The sequence below is a fragment of the Camelus ferus genome, chromosome 12 (genome assembly GCF_009834535.1).
Source record: "Camelus ferus isolate YT-003-E chromosome 12, BCGSAC_Cfer_1.0, whole genome shotgun sequence".
NCBI classification, from domain to species: domain Eukaryota; kingdom Metazoa; phylum Chordata; class Mammalia; order Artiodactyla; family Camelidae; genus Camelus; species Camelus ferus.
Window position 1 is genome coordinate 322,882 of NC_045707.1, and position 19,952 is coordinate 342,833.

A 19,952-nucleotide genomic window follows, 5' to 3' on the forward strand; every position below is an offset into this window, starting at 1 on the left:
AGTGGGCTTAGTACCCGTGACCCCACAGGCAGCCCATCACCCTTGTAGCAAGAGGGGTGGAGCTTGGAAGCCTTCATTTCGTCCTTGGAAAACAAGGCATTCGGGATGAGCTTTCTGGCCAACGCTCGTAACGAGACCTCCTCTGGCCTGCAGCCCCTTCAACCCTCCTCCCAGCCTGGGCTGGGCTTGTTCACAGACCACTTTACAGGTGGGAAAACTGAGGCTCATGGAAGGCAAGAGTTATGCTCAAAGTCCAAGATCTCGTCCTGGGGCCAGGTTTTCTGATTTTAAGTCAGGGATCTTTCCAGCACACCACAAATGCTTCAAGACAAGGACTTGTAATTGTTCATTTGTGCAACAAAATTTACCCAGCACGGACCTGGCAGTCTTTCACAGACATACAGATACACTGGTGAATGAAAGAGAGAAACATCCCTGCCATCCCAGAGCTTACATTCCGGTTGGAGAGACGGAATCAACAAAATAAGCCCAGAATACAGGACATTCTTTGGTTGGTGGTAAGTGCAATGGAGAATAAAGGCAGGGGCTCTGGGGGACGGCAGTGCTGGGGTTGGGGCAAGCGCTGTAATTTTAGATCAGGGAGTGTTCTCAGTGACTGAGAAAAGACTACTCAGCTATGGGTCAAGCTTGACAACCAGTTCCAGAGTGCCACCAACTTGCTCTCTGATTTCAATTCTCTGAGCCTCCACGTCCTCCTCTAAAAAATAACAATAAAAACTGCCTGGCAGGGTTTGTAAAGAGGAAGAACAAGGATATAAACAGAAGCCATGAGAAGAATCAGCGGAATGACTTGTGGTTCCCATTATGTTTATTTTAAATAGGGAGCTACATCCCCTTGAGAAGCCTGGCTCTGGTCTGCCCTTTCAAAGTTAGGTAGTTTCCCATCATGGCCCCACCATTTAGGAGCTGCTTGACTCTGAGCATGTGACATCTCTTCTGAGCGTCGGTTTCCTTATCCCTGAAAGGTGACTAGTGATGCCTACTTTCCTCAATTGTGGTGAAGATTAAAGTTGCATCTCCCCTTTTCTTTCCCTGCAGGAAGCAAGTCTCTCATCATCAAAGGCTAGAAGAAGCAGAGAAAGGTCTTAGAGCAGCACAGAGAGCTGTCCAGTGTGGGAGAGAACAGTGACTAATGTCTAGTATACGGATGCCCAACGGACTTCCGCATCTCCTGTGTCATCGCTTGGAGACTGTTAACTGGTTCTCTGGAGTGCAGTCTGGGCGAGGATACTGGGGTTGGGGCTGAGCCCAGATGGATGACTAGGGTCATCAACTAGTGATGTCTGCTGCGGGCACGGGATGAGGAGATGCTAATCTGCAGACACTGTCTAGTGACATTAGCTGAGCCCAGACGGATGACTTGGGTCATCAACTAGTGATGTCTGCTGTGGGCATGGGATGAGGAGGTGCTAAGTTTTCAGACACTGTCTAGTGACTTATATATAAGTGTGAAAACTCACTAGTGTTCAGTATTTTGTTTTCACTTTTTGGACTTTTGCTATGTTTCATAATTTAACTTCTAACATGACAGTGGATAATTCTTTTACCATTGGCCTTTCTGGCTTTAATACCATTGGCTTTTCTTTTTCTGGCCACCAGGGGAAGAATAAACAGGGAGATGAGCCCAGAAAGGGTTGTTCACGAGCTGATGAACTGAAAGTGACAGCTGTCAGGAAGGAATCTGCAGAATAAGCAGGCAAAGAGTCCGAGGCCATTTCCTGCCACGATAAACTGCATCTTCCCTCCTCTGGCCAATTCCCGCCCCCTCGGCCGACTCAGTGCAACTTTAGTCATCAAAAATTGCAAATTGAGTTTAGTGCGCTTTGGTTACTAAGGAAGGGCGTGCACTTTAGCCAGATTCCCATCCATCTGGGAAAATATAAAACATCTGTAATGACATACATGTGAATGGTTTGACATTTAAAAAGGTAAGCTTCCTTTACCTGGAAAGTTCCCTGAGGTGGAGCAAGGGAATTTTATTATCTTGATGATAAAGCAGCCCTTTATAAATACAATGCTCAGGGGAGGGTTACAGGCTTCCGAACAACACACTGAATGAAAGCATGCTACCCTATCTGCTGGGCTGGTGGGGATCATAGCGGGTGTCCTTATTTTTCACTGTTCCGAAGGACAGGACTCGGATGAATGGATTCTTTCCAGAAGGGAGGACTGCACCTCAGCACGAAGAATCGGTTAACATCTGGAGCTTCCCAACAGCGTAGTTAAGCTGTTGGAGGTGGTGAGCTCTCTGTCTTTGGGAAGATTCCAGCAGAAGCCAGATGCAAGCCTGTTAGGGAGGCTGTAGGAGGATTTTCGCATGGATGAGGAGGTGGAGGATATCCGTGATTATCCAGCTGTGTTCTGTGGGGTCCCAGGGCTTCTTGGATTTGCCTGAGGGGGCTGGGATGCTGAGGAAGCGGGAGGGAAATGCTCATGCATGGCATTCTAGCCTCCAGTGCTCCTCCAATCAAATTATAGCAACTAATGCCTATAGGGATGCTTGCCGTATTCCATAGACTAACTCACTGGTCCTAGAGAGAGATGCCCAGACAAACTATGGGGCAGGAGAGGCCAGACCCCATCAGCGACTGTCATTCTGCACCACAGTTGGAGCCTGAGTTCTCCCAAACAAAACCATCTCGATTTGGAGCAAGGCTCAAAAATGGAGTCTGCTCCTTACTGAAGAGTTGAATCCCCTGACTTCCTGATCTTAGGCCTCCCATTCTTTTCTTTTTTCTTTTCTTTCTTCCTCTCTCTTCTTGGCATAAAGGCCAACCAAATGGCCTCTCCCCCCTACTCAGAGTCTCCTAATTGTGGGGAAACCTACCTGGCATTGTTGGATCCAGAGCAAGTGTGACAGCCCCTCCCACGTTTTAGACACAGATTTCTAAGTGACTCTGCCAAGCCTTCCCAGAAAAAATTTTTAAAAACTGAACACCCATTTGTGGAACAACGGATTATGATCACACAGGTCGGGCAATGTGGTTTGTGGAAAAAACCCAACTCTGTGAACGCCGTGTTCCTGGCACCGAGTCCCATTTTTGGTGATTTAACATAAGTTATCCATGAAGCATTATGATACTGGCATTGCTGTCCCCGGTTATTTATCAGATGGTGAGGCTGGGGCTCAGAGCATTCACGTGACTTCTCTGAGGGCCTGAGTCCAGTATGCCCCGAGGCTGGGGTGGGCCGGGGTGCTCCAGGACTTGGGAAGGTGGGTAGGGGGAGCCTGGGATGTACACAGTGGCACAGGAAGGTGGGGGTGGGGGCTGAGTGTCAAGGGGAGGGTGTTTGGGAGGACGGCTGCGGTGAGCCTCCGAGAAGGCTGCTCTCCTTCACGGGCCTGCGGTACCCAGACATGCCCTCCCACCATCTCTGACACCGGTTTGCGGCAAGCCTCTTCTGCAGGGCCTGGGCCAGCCTCTAATTCCAACCACAGCATCCTGCACAGCGCCCGGCAGATGACTGGCTTTCATGCCTGCCTCCTGAGCACGTAAATGCAGCCACAGATTCCGAGAAGGACCCCGGAAGACTTCTCCCCTCTGATGACCCACCAGGGAAGTGGATGAGTCATTTCTCAAGGGATCTCCCCAACCCCCTGTAACCATAAGTTTGTCCTCTATGTCTGTGAGTCTGTTTCTGTTTTGTTAAAAATGTTCATTTGTGTCTTTTGGTGTGTGTGTGTGTGTGATTCCACATATAAGTGATATTATGTGGTATTTTTCTTTCTCTTTCTGGCTTACTTCACCTAGAATGACAATCTCCAGTTCCAGACTTGGAGATATTACCTACCATATATAACATAGATAAGCAAGAAGGTCCTACTGTAGAGCACAGGGAACTATATTCAGTATCTTGTAGTAACCTATAATGAAAAAGAACATATGTAGGTATATGGATGACTGAAACACTATGCTGTTCACCAGAAATTGACATAACACTGTAGACTGACTAAACTTCAATAAAAAAAAAGATTAAAACAAAAAGGGGAGAGTCCGCTTCCTAAGGTCCTGAGCAGTGCACCCCAGGAACTCACCCATAAGGACAGTAACTGACAGCATCACCCTGCAAGGCTTTTTATTTGAGCCTCTTCTGTGGGTGGGGTGGGGGGAGCAGGAAAAGAGTTTATATTTAATGTTTGGGAAAAACGTGCTGAATGTGCACTCCAATATTGATGATGATGATGATGACAAAGACTGATCTGAGTAAAGAGAACTGATGGGAAACCCAGAAGGACACAGTGTCTGTCGAGACCTCTAAGTGCTTCCCGGAATCGGAGACAGAGGTCAAGTGCTTAATGGTTTTCTTGCCTCTACTGTCAGTGGTAAAGAAGGGCAGGTCCCAAGGAAGGCATGGAGGGTGATGCGGAGAAGGGTCGGAGCCAGAGAAGACTCCACTGGGACCCGGGGGCCAAATGACAGACAGCAGGGGTGGCTGTGTGACCAGTCATCCTGATAAAGGGCCAGGTGGGTGTGTGCCTGCACAGCTTCCACACACGCCCTCCCCTGCCACTGGAGCCTAAGAGAATTTCCCTGACACCTGAGATAAGAACAGTCATAAAACAAAATTCTGACTCTCTGATCCACTTCCAGGCTCTGCCCAGTCTGCCTCCTGCCTACCTGCTGCTCAGCATCTCCCATGCTCCTCCCTCCCCACCAACCCCTGGGCACACAGGCCACCCTTCAGTTCTTCACTTCCAACCTGCCCTGCCTCAGGACCTTTGCACCAGTGACTTTCTCCACCTGAAATGTACTTCCTTTGCTCTTCCCCCGCCCCCCGCTTTACTGATAAAATATTACACACACTGAAAACTACTTTGGGAATTTGGACATATGTGTATACTCATGTTACTATCACCACATTCACGGTGATAAACATATCCATCACCTCCAAAAGTTTCTTTCTTTTTTTTTTCTGGTAAGACCACTTAACATGAGATCTACCCTCTTAAAATTTTTTAAGTGCACAATATCCTATTAACTATAAGTGCTATGTTGTAGAAGAGATCTCTGGAACTTACTCATCTTGTATCCTGTAACTTTGGACCCACTGACCACAACTCCCCATTTCCCCTGGTAGCCCCCACTCTGTTGCCTACATCTATCTGTTGGACTATTTCCAATGCCTCATATATGAAGAATCACACAGTACTTCTCCTTCTGTGACTGACTTACTTCACTTAGCGCCATGTCTCCCAGGCCTATCCATGTTATCACAAATGGTAAGATTTCTTTCTTTCTTAAGAGTGAATGATAATTCATTGTATGTGTGTGTATATATATGTATATACATTTCCTTTATCCATTCACCTGTCAATGGATACTGAGGTTATTTCCATAGCTTGGCTATTAAGTATACTGCTGTACCATGGATGGACCTAGGGATGATCATATCAAGTAAAGTAAGTCAGACAGAGAAAGACAAATATCAAATGGTATCGCTTATATGTGGAATCTAAAAAAAAAGTTACAAATGAACTTACTTGCAAACTGGAAATGGACTCACAGACAGAAAACAAACTATGGTTACCAAAGGGGAAAAGGGTGGGGATAAATTAGGAGTTTGAGATTAACATATACACAGTATTATATATAAAATAGATAAACAACAAGGACCTACTGTAGAGCACAGGGAACTATATAGAGTATCTTGTGATAACCTATGATGGAAAAGAATTTGAAAAAGAATGGATACACATGTCTGTGTAAAACTGAACCACTCTGCTGTACACCTAAAACTAACACGACACTGTCAGTCAACTATACGTTAACAAAAATAAATTTAAAGAAAAGAATACTGCTACAGTGAATATGAAAATGTGGATATTGCTTCAGGATCCTGATTTCAATTCTTTAGGGCATGTACCCCGAAGCGGGATTGCTGGATCATACGATAGTTCTATTGTGAATTTTTTGAGGAAACTCCGTACTGTTTTCCATAGCAGCTACACCATTTTACATTCCACCAACAGCACACAAGGTTCCAATTTGTCCACATCCTCGCCAGCTCCTGGCATCTTTGGTTTTTTTTTTTCATAATAGCTGTCTTAACAGGTGTGAGAGGAGATACCACACTGTGGCTTTGATTCGCATTTCCCTGATCTCCTCCTCTTCCAAGGCTGTCTCTTTCTTATATCTGGGTCTCAGGTTAAGTGTCACCTCCTCAGAGAAGTCCTCCCTGACCCCTGAAACCAGCTGCTCACTAATATGTCACTATATAGCAATTGCCACCTGCTGATAATTTTTCCTATAGTTCGTCTAGTTATTAATTGTGTCTCCCTCACTGGAATATCCACACCATGAGAGCAGGGACCATTGTCCTTTTTCACCTATGAATCCTCAGTGCTCAGAATGAGGCAGCCTTCAGTAAATGTTTGTTGACTGACTGAATGAACCAACTACCTTCTGTATCTAATACTGAGGGTCAAGAAAAGGGCAGGGAGGAAATATTTATCAAGCCTGTAACATATGGCAGATGCTGAGCTAGGTGCTTGACATGCAATTTCTCACTAAAGTCTCAGAACGCCCCTATTACAGTTTTTTCTTATCTCTATCCGACAGTTGAGGACACTGAAGCACAGAGAGGTTGAGTAACTTGACCCAGGACACACAGGGGGAAACTGGAAGAGATTAATGGCAAACCTGGGTCAGCCTGACCCCACATGCCCTGCATCGTTCACTGTAGTGTCCTCCTTCCCCACATCCTGCTCCTCAGAACTTCAAATCAGTCTCAACTTTGCTCTTACATGCTGTGTGCCCATGAGCAACCTGCTTAACCTCTCTGTGCATCAAATAAGATATAACACATGAAAAAATTCTAAACAGTGGTGACACAGGACAACACAGTAAATGTCAGCTATGCCTGTGACCACTTACCTAACACGTTCTTCACCCATGCCAACCCCTAATGGAGCCAGTTACTTGTGAAAATCTTTTTGTACCACCCCATGCACTGACCCTGAACCCCGGGTCTCTCATGTGGGTGCTGTGTCCCCAAAGACCTCAGAGACTCCTGGCTGGGGAGAGACACTGTCTGCTCTTCCACTGGTGTTTTCGCTCATCCTGACTCCTCTGCTTGGAAACTCCCTGCTTACTTCACCTCGTCTGGGCGGAGCAGACCTCCTCTGCGTCCACAGTGATGAGCACGGAAGTGACCTGCTGGTGTGCCCGGCCCCCCCACGAGACGGTGGGCTCCCAGGGCAGGGATGGCATCTGGTAGGAGCCTGGGGTGTAGCCTGGAGTACGGGGGGTCCCCAGCAGACCAGCAGACAGGCCGCCCCTGCGTGGCCGAGCCCCAGGGCCACTTACGTTTTCACTGTTGACGTCAGCCTCGCTGGGGCAGCCGAACAGCTCCCGGCGCAGGAGGTTCCCGTCGTACTCCAGGAAGGTCAGGTAGAGGTTGCGGAAGAACTCCACGTGCTTGTTCTTCACCCGAAGCTTCTTGGGGGAGTTCCAGTGAATGACCTGGCAGGGTGATCAGGAGGCGGTCAGGCCGGGGGGACCTGGGCTGGTGGGAAGCCACAGCTGGGCACTGGTCTCAGTGCTCTTTGGGGGTTGCTCATTCATTCATTCACTCACTCACTTATTCAACATTTAGGCTAGAGGGGTTTAGAGCCAGGGACGCTAAGGCCAGACTGCCTGGGGTCAAATCCTGGCTCTGCTCTAGACAGTGATTTACTTTGGGGCAAATTACTTAATGTCTCTGTGCCTTGGTTTTCCCATCTGTGAAATGGGAATGGTAACAGCTCCCACCTAGGCCAGTGCTTAAGCTTTGATCTCTCAGCCCCAAACCTGCTTGGTGACGCTGAAGCCAGGATTCTACAAACTCTGCTTCTGCTTTGCTAGTCACTCCTTGTTAGATGCTGCCAACGGGGCCACGAGAGGGAGACAGAGTCTGGAGGAGGAAAAAGGATCGCACTCCTGCCTGTTGCTTCCTGTTCCCGTGAGCATCTCCCTATCTCCTTTCTTCCCGCTGGCAGCGAAACCCATTCTGCAGTTTTCCCAAAACTGAGAACCTGCATCATGGTCTTCTGTCCCCCCGGCCAGTGCTGCTGCCCCTGGAGCTGCCTGCTGATCCTGCCTCAGATGGAGTGCGGGTTCCAGCCCCACGCTGTAATAATCATAATCCCCACCTCCTCCCTCTGTTCCTTCAGCTCCAGGGGTGGGAACTGCTCCTTGCAAATTTTCTATTTTTGCTGTTACAGTTACCAAGTGAACACTTCATGTCTAGTTACCATTTTCAAAGATTAAATTCTCTGTTCAAATAATTGGTATGGTTTCTGCCACCAGTCTGACTGACGGATGCACTGTCTCACAGAGCGCTGCAAAAAATCAACTCATCAATACACGTAAAACATGTAAGTAGTGCCTGGCATAGGATGAGCACTCCATACATGCTGCCTCCCACTATTAAGTGCCTGCAGTCTACCGAGCTAGGAGATGGCCAGGGGCCCCTGTTGGCAGTGTCTGCCCTTGGCAGGCTCACGGTCTGCTGGGGAGACACGTCCCTAAACAGGCGACAGAAGGCAATCGTGGAGGGAGGGTCAAGGAGAAGTGGCGGTTCTAGGATGCTCAGAAGGTGATGCCTGTGCTGGGGCTTGAAGGACCAGCAGGGGCTTCCTGGGGAGACCGGGCCTGGCCGGGGTGGGTGGGAGACGTAGCTGGGGAGATCCTGGCCCCGGGACCATGTTCTGAACTCAGATTGCATCACTGGGGATTTTTAAGGAGGGGGGAATGAGTAACTCTGGGTTTTAGGAAGATTTCTCTGATTGTAACAGTGAGGATGGGAGTCGTGGGGAGGGAGAGCCCAAAGTGGGGCCCAGGACCCCAGTTCTGAGTCAGCGGTCATGTCCAGGGGGCGGTGCTCACCCCCTTGGCTGGGGAGTCATCTCTGAGTGGACTGCCTCTTGTTCCACACTGTTTTATGCCCACTGTCTTCTTTTAACCCTCACGATGACCCCAATGGGGAATGCAATTTTAAAGATGAAGAAACTATGGAGAAGGAACTTGCCCAGGGCCACAAAGCTGGTAAATGCTGGAGGTCGGATTCAAACATAGATCAGAATAAATCTGATTCAAAAGCCTTCTCTTCTCTGCTCTGCAGAGAACAGGAGAAACCAGGTTCTGAAGACTTCTGTCTCATGCTTAGTTACACTACAAAAGGGGCAACACGGCTGTCCCCCCGCCCCCTCGGCTCTCCCCCCCCGCCCCCTCGGCCCCCCCCCCCCGCTCCCTCGGCTCTCCCCTCGCCCCCTTGGGGCCCCTATGGCCCTTACTCTCTCCTCCCAGGGTGGGAGGGAAAGCCTCTCTGACAGTCCAGGCTGAGGAGGGGAACTGGGCGTCCAGAGCCTCCTGGTGCCTCCTTCAGCCTCACTCTGTCTGTGGGAGCCTGAACAGGGCCTGCCATCCAGAGAGAGGTCTGAGACCTATGTCCCTCTGCCCTCTCTCCGGGTCCCAGGGACGTGCGGCAGTGACGGCCCTTGAAGCCAGCTGGGTGAGCACTGCTCTGTAAGACCAAGGCCCTCTCTCAGGGCAGAGTGAATAGTGGGAAGCCTATCGGGTCCAAACCACACCCCAGCTCTCCCGTAATCAGCGATGTGGCAGGCGAGAATTCTACCATTGAACCACCAATGCTAGCGACGGTGGAACAGCAGAGCAAGAACCCGGGACATCAGACCAGCCGAGGTTTGAATCCCAGCTGTGCTCCGCGTGCGCTGGGTGCATCCCTGGGCACCCTGTTGCTTTTCCTGGAGTCCCTATTTCCTCACGTGCAAGGTAGGGTCATAACCCTCACCTTCACAAAGTGGTTAAGAGAGGGTAAAACAAATGCTTGGCGCATGGCCTGCAGGTCAGGGGGATCCCATCTCTGTGGGCGCTCTTCCCCCTCAAGGATGGGGTTTTCCAGGCTTCCCCCCATCAGCCTGTACCACGTGTGCTCTGCCTCCTTTCGCTCCTGCCTGCAGGAGGTCCACTGCCACAGTGGGGAAGGGAGCAGGCGTCGAGCACTCAAGAGAGGGCAGAGAGGGCCGTCGGATCCTCCTTGGACCAAGGCCACTTCGCAGCATTTGCATTTCAGGGAAGGATGACCGTACAAGGGTGTGATTCTCTTCCTGAGCCCTTGGAAGGGTGCAAGAGGGAAGGGGAGAGAGGACTCCCTGCGAATACACCCGAGCCAGGCAGGAGAAGGTGCTGGGCCACGCATTAAAATAATTGCATGTGAGCTGGTGTCACTCACACCCCGTGGGGATCACATCTTTGCTGGGAAAGATTCGGTGCTTGCCAAGTGCTGAGGCAGCAGGCAGGCTGATGGATGTGCTCCTGACTCAGGGAACCTGGACTTCTTTGACAGGGAGAAGCTTAAACTAAGGGGAAGTCAGAGTGAGCCCATGGGTCCCCAGACAAACAAATTGCACACAAATCTGCCAGGCACTCTGGAGACACTGTGTCATTAAATGCTCCAAATGAGCCCATTTGAATTTCACTGTCCATTTTACAAAGATGGTACTTGGCACGCCCATATATGTCACAGCTGGGAAGTTGCAGAGCGGAGACCCAAAGCCAGCTCTGAACCCGAAAGCTCAGGTTCCTAACCACTCTGGTGTTCCGTGTCAACGGCTGAGCACTTCACAGACAGGAAGAGGGAGGTCTGCAGGGGAGAGAGAGGCGGCTTGCCCAGGATCACATGGTGAGTGTGGGCCAGGCTAAAGCTGGGAGGACGACGCAGCTCTCCTGGTGCTCCCCGCCCGCTCCAGGCATCTCTGATTCCACTGCGCCTCAACAGGCTATGTCTGCCTAGGGATCTGGGCTTGCGTCTCGCCTACAGGAAAATGCTGGGGTTTTACAAAAAGCAGCAAAGGTTAAAGGAAGGTAGGGGGAGAGGGTGGCGGGGTCACTGGCAGACCAGGGGGGCTTTTGGAAAACCCTATAAACCTGGCTGTCCTGTGACAGATATGCCCACTCAAAGTCTATTAATGTATATTCAGATTTACCTTTTCCATCTCGTTTTTAATCATCATGACGTAGAACACTCCATCCCCCTGTGCTAGGCTCTAGAGAAGTCAGTAAAAACTATTGTTTATCTAATATCCATTATATGCTAGACATAGGCAAGGATTGTTGTCGTATGTGTCTGTGTGTGTGTTTTCGTATTCAATCCTCAAAATAACCTGCTAGGGTTGTTTCTATTTTCACCTCCGTTTTACAGACGATATAATCAGGGTCATTCAGTGAGCAAGCAGCCAATCTGAATACAAAATCAGGCCTCTTGTGCTCCCAAATCTTTTTCTTTCTACCACATCATTCGTTCATGCAACAAATAGTAGAATGAGCACCGGTCACGATGTGCCAGGCACTGGCAGGGGCTGTGACTGCCAAGATGAACACAGGAGAGCAAGACCCTCTTTCTGGAACTGACGACTGAGGGGAAGAGGCAGATGCTGAAAAACCATCCGATTTCAATTATAAGTATAACGTGTGCTTTTAAAGTGATGGTCAAGAGAAGTTGTTGGTGATTGTCTCTGGGCTGGGCTACTGCAGGTGTAGACAAACCAAGGCCCAGAGGGAGAAAGCAGAGTGCTTCGAGGCACAGCACAGGGGGACGTCGTGCCCGGCTCTGTCTCCCGGGGCACTGCCGCTCCCACTACACCACAAGCCTGCCTCTGAGAAACAGACTCAGCATTAAGATGGCTGATAATTTGATCAGTGCATGTCTGACTGCTGAGAAATGTCATTTCCTGGTCCCTCGAGGGACAGAGTCACCCATCATCGCTGGCTTGGGGGCAGCAAGCTGGTGGTGCAGGTGACATATACTGACAAGCTTTCACATCGAGATGGAGTGAAGATGGGAAGGTGCCTGAAATACATTTTCTCAAGGAGCTGGGAAGTACATGTGAGTCTATGAGGCTGGTGATGAAAACTGGTCATAACTTATTCCACTGGCTGGGACACATTAGCACAGGAATCATAATAATAATTATTATTAATATTAGCAGGGAACATATATTGGATGTTTGCTCAGTGCCAAGCACTGCTCCGAGCACTTCATCTGTCAAGCTCATTAATTCTTTACTCAATACTACCAGTGATGTCTTCATTATCCCGTCTTCCAGCTAAAGAAAGTTCAGCAAATTGCCCCAAGCTATACAGCTAGAAAGTGGGAGAGTCAGGATTCGAACCCAAAGAGGGAGAGGCATTAGGAATTTCTCTTGTTTTTCCCAGGTCTGTAATCATCAAATGGCTCTGTTTATAGCAATGAACATGAGATTTTCAGAAGATCACAGAACAGGAATGAAACCTACTCTCTCCTCCCCAATACAGGGGCCGCACCCACCCCTGGGACAGGAAGGCTGCCAGGTGTCTTAGGACTTCTCAGATACACGGGCTGAACCTCCAGCTTGGAAAGAAGCACAGAGGGAGGCATCCAGGTTGCATGGCAGGTGGGCTGCAGAAGCTGCCAGGCATCAGGGCCCCCAGGGGTGTGATCTGATTGGATCTGAAATATCCGTAAAGACTGAGTATATGTGCAGACCTGGAGTCAGCCTGCAATGAGCCTGAGAAATTGATGGAAATTGACTACTGTCCAGGAAACTTAAGCATCATCTGGGAAGACAGCAGAAGCCAATGTGATTAAAGGAGAAAAAAGAAACTCTGTCACCCATCAAGGGTGAAGGAAAAAGCATTTCAAAGACAGAAACAAGACCTTGGTACAAGGACAAGGCTATGGGAAGAGTTGAGCCAAAACTTTGGCTTCTAAAGTACTTGGAACCCAGTGGATTCATAAAAATAATTCATACTGCAAAAGTGCTAAGAAATCAGAACCTGTGTGCAGGTGTCAGGTGAATAAGAAAATGGAGTTTATGTGTTCCAAATGCCTGAGATAAGAGATATTTGGGAAATGAGTGTGTGTCTCAAGACCTCCACTGACTTTCTTGGCTCATAGAATAAACTATCCTTCTTAGACTGGCAGCGAAGCCTCTTGCAAACTGGCTCCCACCTACAATTCCAATTCTAACTTCAAGCTAAAAGAACTTTCTGGCATTTCTTGAACCTGTCTTCCATGACTCAGTGCTTTTGTCTGTGCCTTTCCTCCTTCCCTGCCCCCTAGAATATCCTTATTTCTTCTGTACCACATGAATGCTTGCTGAGCTCAAATGTACTTCTTTTGTAAATCTTTATATGATCACTCACGCCAGAATGTTGCCTCCCAGTATGTCTTTCCACCCTATTCTTCATTACTGAACAGAGCATTAACTTTGTAGTTGCAAAATCTCTAGCCCCTGTGAATGGTTCACAATGCATTTAAGATCCCAGCAATCGTGATGCTTCTATGCTCTGATTTCCCAGACTCCCTTGAAGCTAGGGGTGGCCATGTGACCCAGGGTTGCTCAAAAAGACACATGGTGAAGTATATATTTGATTTCTTAGTCATGAGGTTCAGATAAGGCACTCTCTTCCTCCACCCTACTTATTTTTCTGTTGTGAACAAAGATGTAATGACTGGAACCATGACAGCCATCCTGTGACTATGAGGGAGAGGTCAATATATTACTGATCTATAAATCAATTCTATAGCCACTTACTCTAGAACTCTTAGCTAAGAAATTCAAAGCCCCTATTTTATTGCAAACCACTCCAAATTGGGTTTTCTGATTCTCATTGTAAGCATTCCTCATATAACAGCTGAGGCAATTGCTGGGCCCATTCTCAGAGCTCTAAACACTCTTGCACTTAACTCTATTACAGAACTCATTGCATGCTCTTGTAATTATTTATTTACATGCCTGTATCTGGCAGCATTGGGATGTGACTTTCTGGGCTGGCGGGGACCCGGACTTATAATTCTTCCTGAGTGCAGTACGCCTGGCAAGTAGTTAGTATTCAATAGCTGCCCTTTGGTTCAAGAATGGAAATCATGATGATGACATTCTTAATAATCCTTACATCCTGTCTGTCTACAGCAAATCAGTTATAAAAGCCCTATTAATGTGGGCTCTAGGATGGAGAAACACATTCCCCCTTTCTTTCTGTAAGGGCCAGTTTGTCATTTTCTCTTGAAGGAGTTTGAGCTTCCTCTGCTCTTCCTTTGTTTCATATTTCAAGGAGAAGGACAATAGACTCACAGGTCCCTTTCCTTGTCACCCTCAGGATTACGATGCACAGTAGAAAGGGATGACAGACACGCCTACATCCCAGCTCCTGCTCTTATCTGCTCGGTGGCCGGCACTTTGCTGCCTAGCATCACAGAGATGGTCCTTCACCTATAAAAGGGACATGACAGCAACTGCCTTGCCATTTGTGGTCAAGACCAGGACTAATGTGTTGATGGGCATGATGGCATTTCACATGTGCTCATTAAACTGCAAAAAATTCTGGCTTTAGACTTCATGAGACCTTACCGACTAGGAAGTCTGGATGAAAACAGAGAAGGAAAGAGGAAGAAAAAAGAATTTAAATGAGGGACTGCAGGTGTGGCAGCCCAGGGCAGAAGGGGAGGATGGATACCGACAGCACTGCCTAGAGGGGACACCACGCCAGGGGCAGGCACCTCCTGGCTGGACCTCAAGGAGAGGCCTGGAGGGGCACTGTTCAGGAAGGTAAGCGGTATGGAGGGTTAAGACACTAGGCAGAGACTGGAGAGCGCTAACAGGCAGGGGAGTGAGGCAAATCTCCCCCTCGCTTCTTCCCAACTCGGTCACCCAAACAGCCTAATGTATTTGAACCTCTATTTTCCATCTGTTAAAAGGAAACGCTGATAACACCTGCCTCAGAGGCTCAACGAGACGAGAGACGTAAAGGCTTTCAGCATGGAGCAGACTGGCGTTCAGCATGCGTGGGTCTCTGGAAAATACACAGTCCGTTCCCATGGGCTCTCCTCCAAAATGACACTGTCTCTCAGTCTGTATTTAAAACCTAGACTGTTGGTTCCCTGAATGCAAGACCTGTGTCTGTCCCGCTTGCATTCACAGTGACAGGCGTGGTCAGTGTTTGCCGACTGCCAGCGGAATCCACTCCACTTTTTCCCTTCTTCATCAACTGCTAAAGATTCCATTCTACATCACTCCCTTCTCCTTTCCCACCCCTGACAATTACCAGGGAGCGGCTATTAAATAAAAACAGTGTCCCTGATGCTCAAGACTTCAAGCCACAAATGCCCTGGGACCCTTTGCCTCCTTTTACAAGGGTTCCTGTTGCTCCTTGGTTTTTACAAGTTCAACGGGAAAAAAAAAAAATTCCCAGACAAAAATGCATCATTACCTAGGAAAGAGGAAGAAAACAAATGCAAGTCAGTGATGATTTAGTTCCCTCATCTGGAAAATAAAGAGACTTAGGCCAGTGCATGCATCGGAAGCCCTGTCCTATAGCCTGTCATTTTTTGCTCCGTCATCTGTAACATTTCTCATTTTTCTCTGCCTGAGGTGGTAGAGGTTGAGGAGAGGAAAAAATTGACACCAGGAAAATGGAATCTCCAATAACACTCAGGGCTGGGAGGGTCATGCATCTGAGAAGACTCAGCTCTACTTTCCCATGTTCAATGTTTTGGGGTTTTTTTGTTTTTCTGTAAGATGGGGGTAGCAATCAATTTGAACTGGATTCTGGTACGTCTGAAGACTTCCTGATGGACCTCTGAGAGAAGGAAGTGGGAAAGTGATGCATTCAGCACAAGGACCATCCATGAAGCTGCCTGATGGTCATCTGACCTATGGGCGGTAGCAAGCCCTGCGTGCTTCCTCTATGGCATGAATTACCAAGACTCTAGTCACTTTCACAGAATCCCCACAGGGTCCTCCTGGGAGTGTCTCCACTGATCTCTGGACACGGAGGACAGAGGGAAGTGGGTTCCATCTCGAGAGATCAGCATGGATTTCTTAGCTGAGGGATTCCACCAAGGCTGCTTGATAAGCCAGTTTGGCGAGATGTCAATAACATCCCTGGGGGGGTGGGCACCCTATGACTGCCTGCTTGGAAACTCCTGCAAAGGCAGCTGGCTTCCAGGATCCCAGCAGGCACCTTCTGTAGGGGCCTAATGTCGCTTTTCTGTGCACCGTGCACCTCTCCTTCACAGAACCAGACCCTGCCTTCCTCCCGCAATTCTAACAGGGCTATCAGTCAGGCCTAACCTGCCAGAGCTCGGGCACAGGACTCAGGCTGACCAGTGAGTCATTCCTGACCATTGTGGGCACGCGTCCCATGAAGGGTCCACAGAGTTGTTTTCCAGAGTCGCTGCAGGCAAGAGAGTCTTTCTCTTCAGTGTGAGATCATGTGTCCTACTCTTTTTTTTTAATTGAAGTATAGTCAGTTTACAAGGCAGTGTTAATTTGTGGTGTACAGCACAGTGGTTCAGTTACACATATATATGTTCCTTTTCATATTCGTTTTCTTTATAGGCCATTACAAGGTATTGAATACAGTTCCCTGTGCTCTACAGTAGGATCTTGTTGTTTATCTATTTTATATATAGATATATATATATCTACAAATCTCGAACTCCTGAACTTAAAAACAATGGTTAGATGCCACGAGGTAGGTGCAAAGCCTTAACCGTAGGCATGTTGTCAGGCCCAAGGGCCTCTTCCATCTTTGTCAAGGGGAGTGCTAACCTTCTCTCCTTTCACACAGCACCCTAGTCACTTTTACATGACCTGGCCTAGCTTTCTTCACAGCACGTTTTATTGCCTGAAATGACCGATTTGATCACTTGTTTCCTTGTTTGGTATCTGTATCCTGGACTAGAATGTAAGCTCAGGAGAGCGGGGCCTGCACCGGCTGCTTCCCTACATTCAACCAGTACTTGGAACAGTGCCCGGCTCGCAGCAAGAGTGCAAGTGTGCATATATGTACCTGCTGGATGACGAAGCTCTCCCTACTGGCTGGGGGGCTGCCTGAAGTCACCCCGCTGTGACAGAGAACAGCAGAGGCAGCAAGAAAGAGAGACAGAGAGAGAAGGAGAGAGTGAGGGATCTGAGCACCCAGATCTAACTGTGCCAATGCAGAGGGCAGGATACAGAGCCCTCACATGCTGACATGGACTGGGGCATAAAGGTGCCTGGCTATGTTTGTATCTACTGTAGTGCATTTACTAATATGACTTAATAATAATAATATATAACTAAAATAAATGTCACACATTGCACCCAAAGTGCAAAATAAATACACATGAGTCCACGGGGCTATGAATAAATGATTTAAGAAATAAATATAAATAGGGGAAAGAGACAGAGAAGAACCCCAACAATATGTGTCACTTCTACCCCCTCCCCAGGAAGTGAAGCTTAACCTCCTCATTTCAAGTGTGGGGTGGATATAGTGCCTCACTTCCAGAAAAGGAAGTAGGAAGGGAAACACAGTAACTTCACAGTGGAGAAAGAAGCCTGGAAAACACCCCCTTAGCGAAGGAAAGATGGTTGGTCAGCATCCTTAGTGGTACCGTGTGTGAGGCCAGGTCCTTGCCAGTGGGGTGTGATGGGGAAGGCACTTCACTACTGAGATATTCTTCCCGCAAACCCAAAACCTCAGTCTAGCCATGAGAAAATATATTGGACCAACCACATTTGAGGGATGTTTTATAAGCTGCCTGACCAGTGCACAACTCGGAACTATCAAGGTCAGTCATGGAAAACAAAGAAAGACCGAAACTGTCAGAGACCAGAGGAGACCAAGGACGCAGGAAAAGCTGGGGAAATGCGGCTAGAGCCCAGTGCTGAGGAACAGCGACCCACCGATGCTGGTTTGTCAGTTCTGGGAAATTCGCCATCGTTACACAAGATGTTAACATCAGGGGAAACTGGATGAGGGGGATGTGCGACTCTGTGCACTACTTTTACAATTTTTCTGCAAGTGTAAAATTCTTCCAAGTACAAGTGTATATTAAAAACAACAGCAAAAAAAGAGTTCTACAAAGGGATGACAGACGGAGAACGTTAGTAACACAAGCTCATGTGGCCAGCAAGGCGGCAGTTCGGCTGACGCCTCTGCTCCTAACATGAGCTCTTCCCAGGCTACACACCCACGTGTAGAAATGCCTATCTAATTCGATCTGACAAGAAGATGATGGAAAATACTAAATTCTCAAGACGATTTCAGAAATGGATGTACAACCACAACTGTTACGGAAGAACTTCACCCCAAGTGTGTATGATACCTTGAGATGTTACTTAATGTCAGTACAGAGATGCATGATTGGCAAGATATTGAAAAACAAAGCACCCAGAATAGGAAGACAAGCCTCCACCGATTTTTGATGACGTTTCAAGTCTTGGCGATAGCCAGTCTCGAACTTTACAACGTCTCACTAAACCCCGTGAAAAAGAGTTTTGCAGTCTCTTTGGAGATTTCATACATCAAAACGAAAGATAATAAAATTGAGTAAGGAAAATACTGGTTTTTCCTGCCCTGGCAAGAACGGCTGGGAAAATGCACAAAGGATAATGTGCTAACAAACGAACTAAATTCCTCTGTCAGCAGATATTGTGGGAAGAGTCCTAGAAAACAAATGATGAAAGCCTGAAGAAACTAGTATCAGAACAAATCACATGGGAGATTTGCTATAGACTTAAATCGGAAAGTACAGAGGATTCGTCATCTCATGACGTTTGCAAGATTCTGTTTAGAAAATGAAATCCACAAAGGACATCTTTCCAATGAGCAATAAAGAAAAGATGTCCTGGAGAAGTTATGTTCTGAGCAGTGAATTCCTCCTTTAATGATGGTAACGTTTTATGGAGAGTGCAGATGTGGAAGCACTGAAGGTACAGTTGCTTTAACTGGAACAACAAAAGGGTTCCGAGAAAGGTCACAGAGGAGGCACCCCGTACTGAATTCCTTTACTGTATCACCGATAGGCAAGTTTGCGAGGAAACACTGGAAGCCACAGTGTATCAGTACTATTAGATGTCACAGATTTGGTTAACTTTCTGAAGACAAGACGGAAAATATCATAGGATTTTTACAATGCTTTCTAATGACATGAAGAATGACACTGAAAATCTTCTGTCCAACAGACAGCTTCGCTGGTTAACTCATGGCAAAGGACTCACAATACACGGCATACGCAAAGATGATGTATGCAGTTTGTTACGGAAAAATGGTTCTTGGCGGCAGGCTATCTCATGCTTTTAGAAAACAAAAATTCACACCTGAATCTGGATCCTTCAGTGCAAGGGTCATGAACAGAAAACTAACTACTTTTAGAAAGAACCTGTGATACAGATGGAGCTTTTAGGAAATAAATGTTTGAAATCGTTTTCATCATTATTAGGATTTTGAGGTAAAAAAACAATGTTTGCTACCAAAACCCTCATTTCCGCATTCTTCAAAACTTCAGGGGTTGATGTCTACGATAACCAAATATTGCTTAATTGGTGCTTTTCTTTCTCCAAATCCTTTTCTTCTTTCTAGAGCCCAGATTATTGAGGAAAGGGTGTCCTACAGCGGGCTTCTAAGAAGCCTGTCCCACAAGGCATGCCATGACCACAGGTCACAGGTCTGTGTGCTGACATGGAGTACGTGGGGGAAATGGGGAGAATCAATAAAATTGCTCAGATTTCCTTGCTGCAGGACTTCAGAATATGGTATATGGCAGAGTTTATAGTACACAGAACTCCCCTCTCTCCATCCCCTCTCCAGCTCCCTCTGTTTTAATGAAACCCATTAACAGTTCTTAGAACTGCTTGGACACATGCTCCACCAAATGCTACTGCCAGGCAAATTTTCCAGAGCCATCACCTTGCTTCTAGGAATCTTGTTGATGTTTCCAGGAATACAGGCATCTGAGCTCCATCACATATGCGTCATAAAGCCAGTGATGGATAACTCAAATCAGTAACACCAGAAGAAGATAAGTTCCAAAAATTACCAAATGAGCCAAGAACGAGTGAGTGTTGAGAAAAGACAGAAGACTAAAGCTGAAACCACCCAGAGTCCCCTCCGCGGGGCGGG

The 19,952-nt window shown here is 47.6% G+C and overlaps 1 protein-coding gene and 1 non-coding gene across 6 annotated transcripts in view; both read right to left on the reverse strand.

Annotated features, from left to right (window-relative positions):
* Positions 1-19,952, reverse strand: part of LARGE1 (LARGE xylosyl- and glucuronyltransferase 1) — a 491,672-nt gene that overhangs the window by 39,994 nt on the left and 431,726 nt on the right. For all 5 annotated transcript variants that reach the window (XM_032492096.1, XM_032492097.1, XM_032492099.1 and 2 more), the window contains exon 10: positions 7,329-7,484. In XM_032492096.1, the coding sequence (XP_032347987.1) occupies positions 7,329-7,484 (156 nt within the window). The remainder of the gene's footprint in view (positions 1-7,328; positions 7,485-19,952) is intronic.
* On the reverse strand, positions 16,513-16,637 carry LOC116667837. The gene has a single exon (XR_004324895.1). It is a non-coding gene; the product is annotated as a U6atac minor spliceosomal RNA (small nuclear RNA).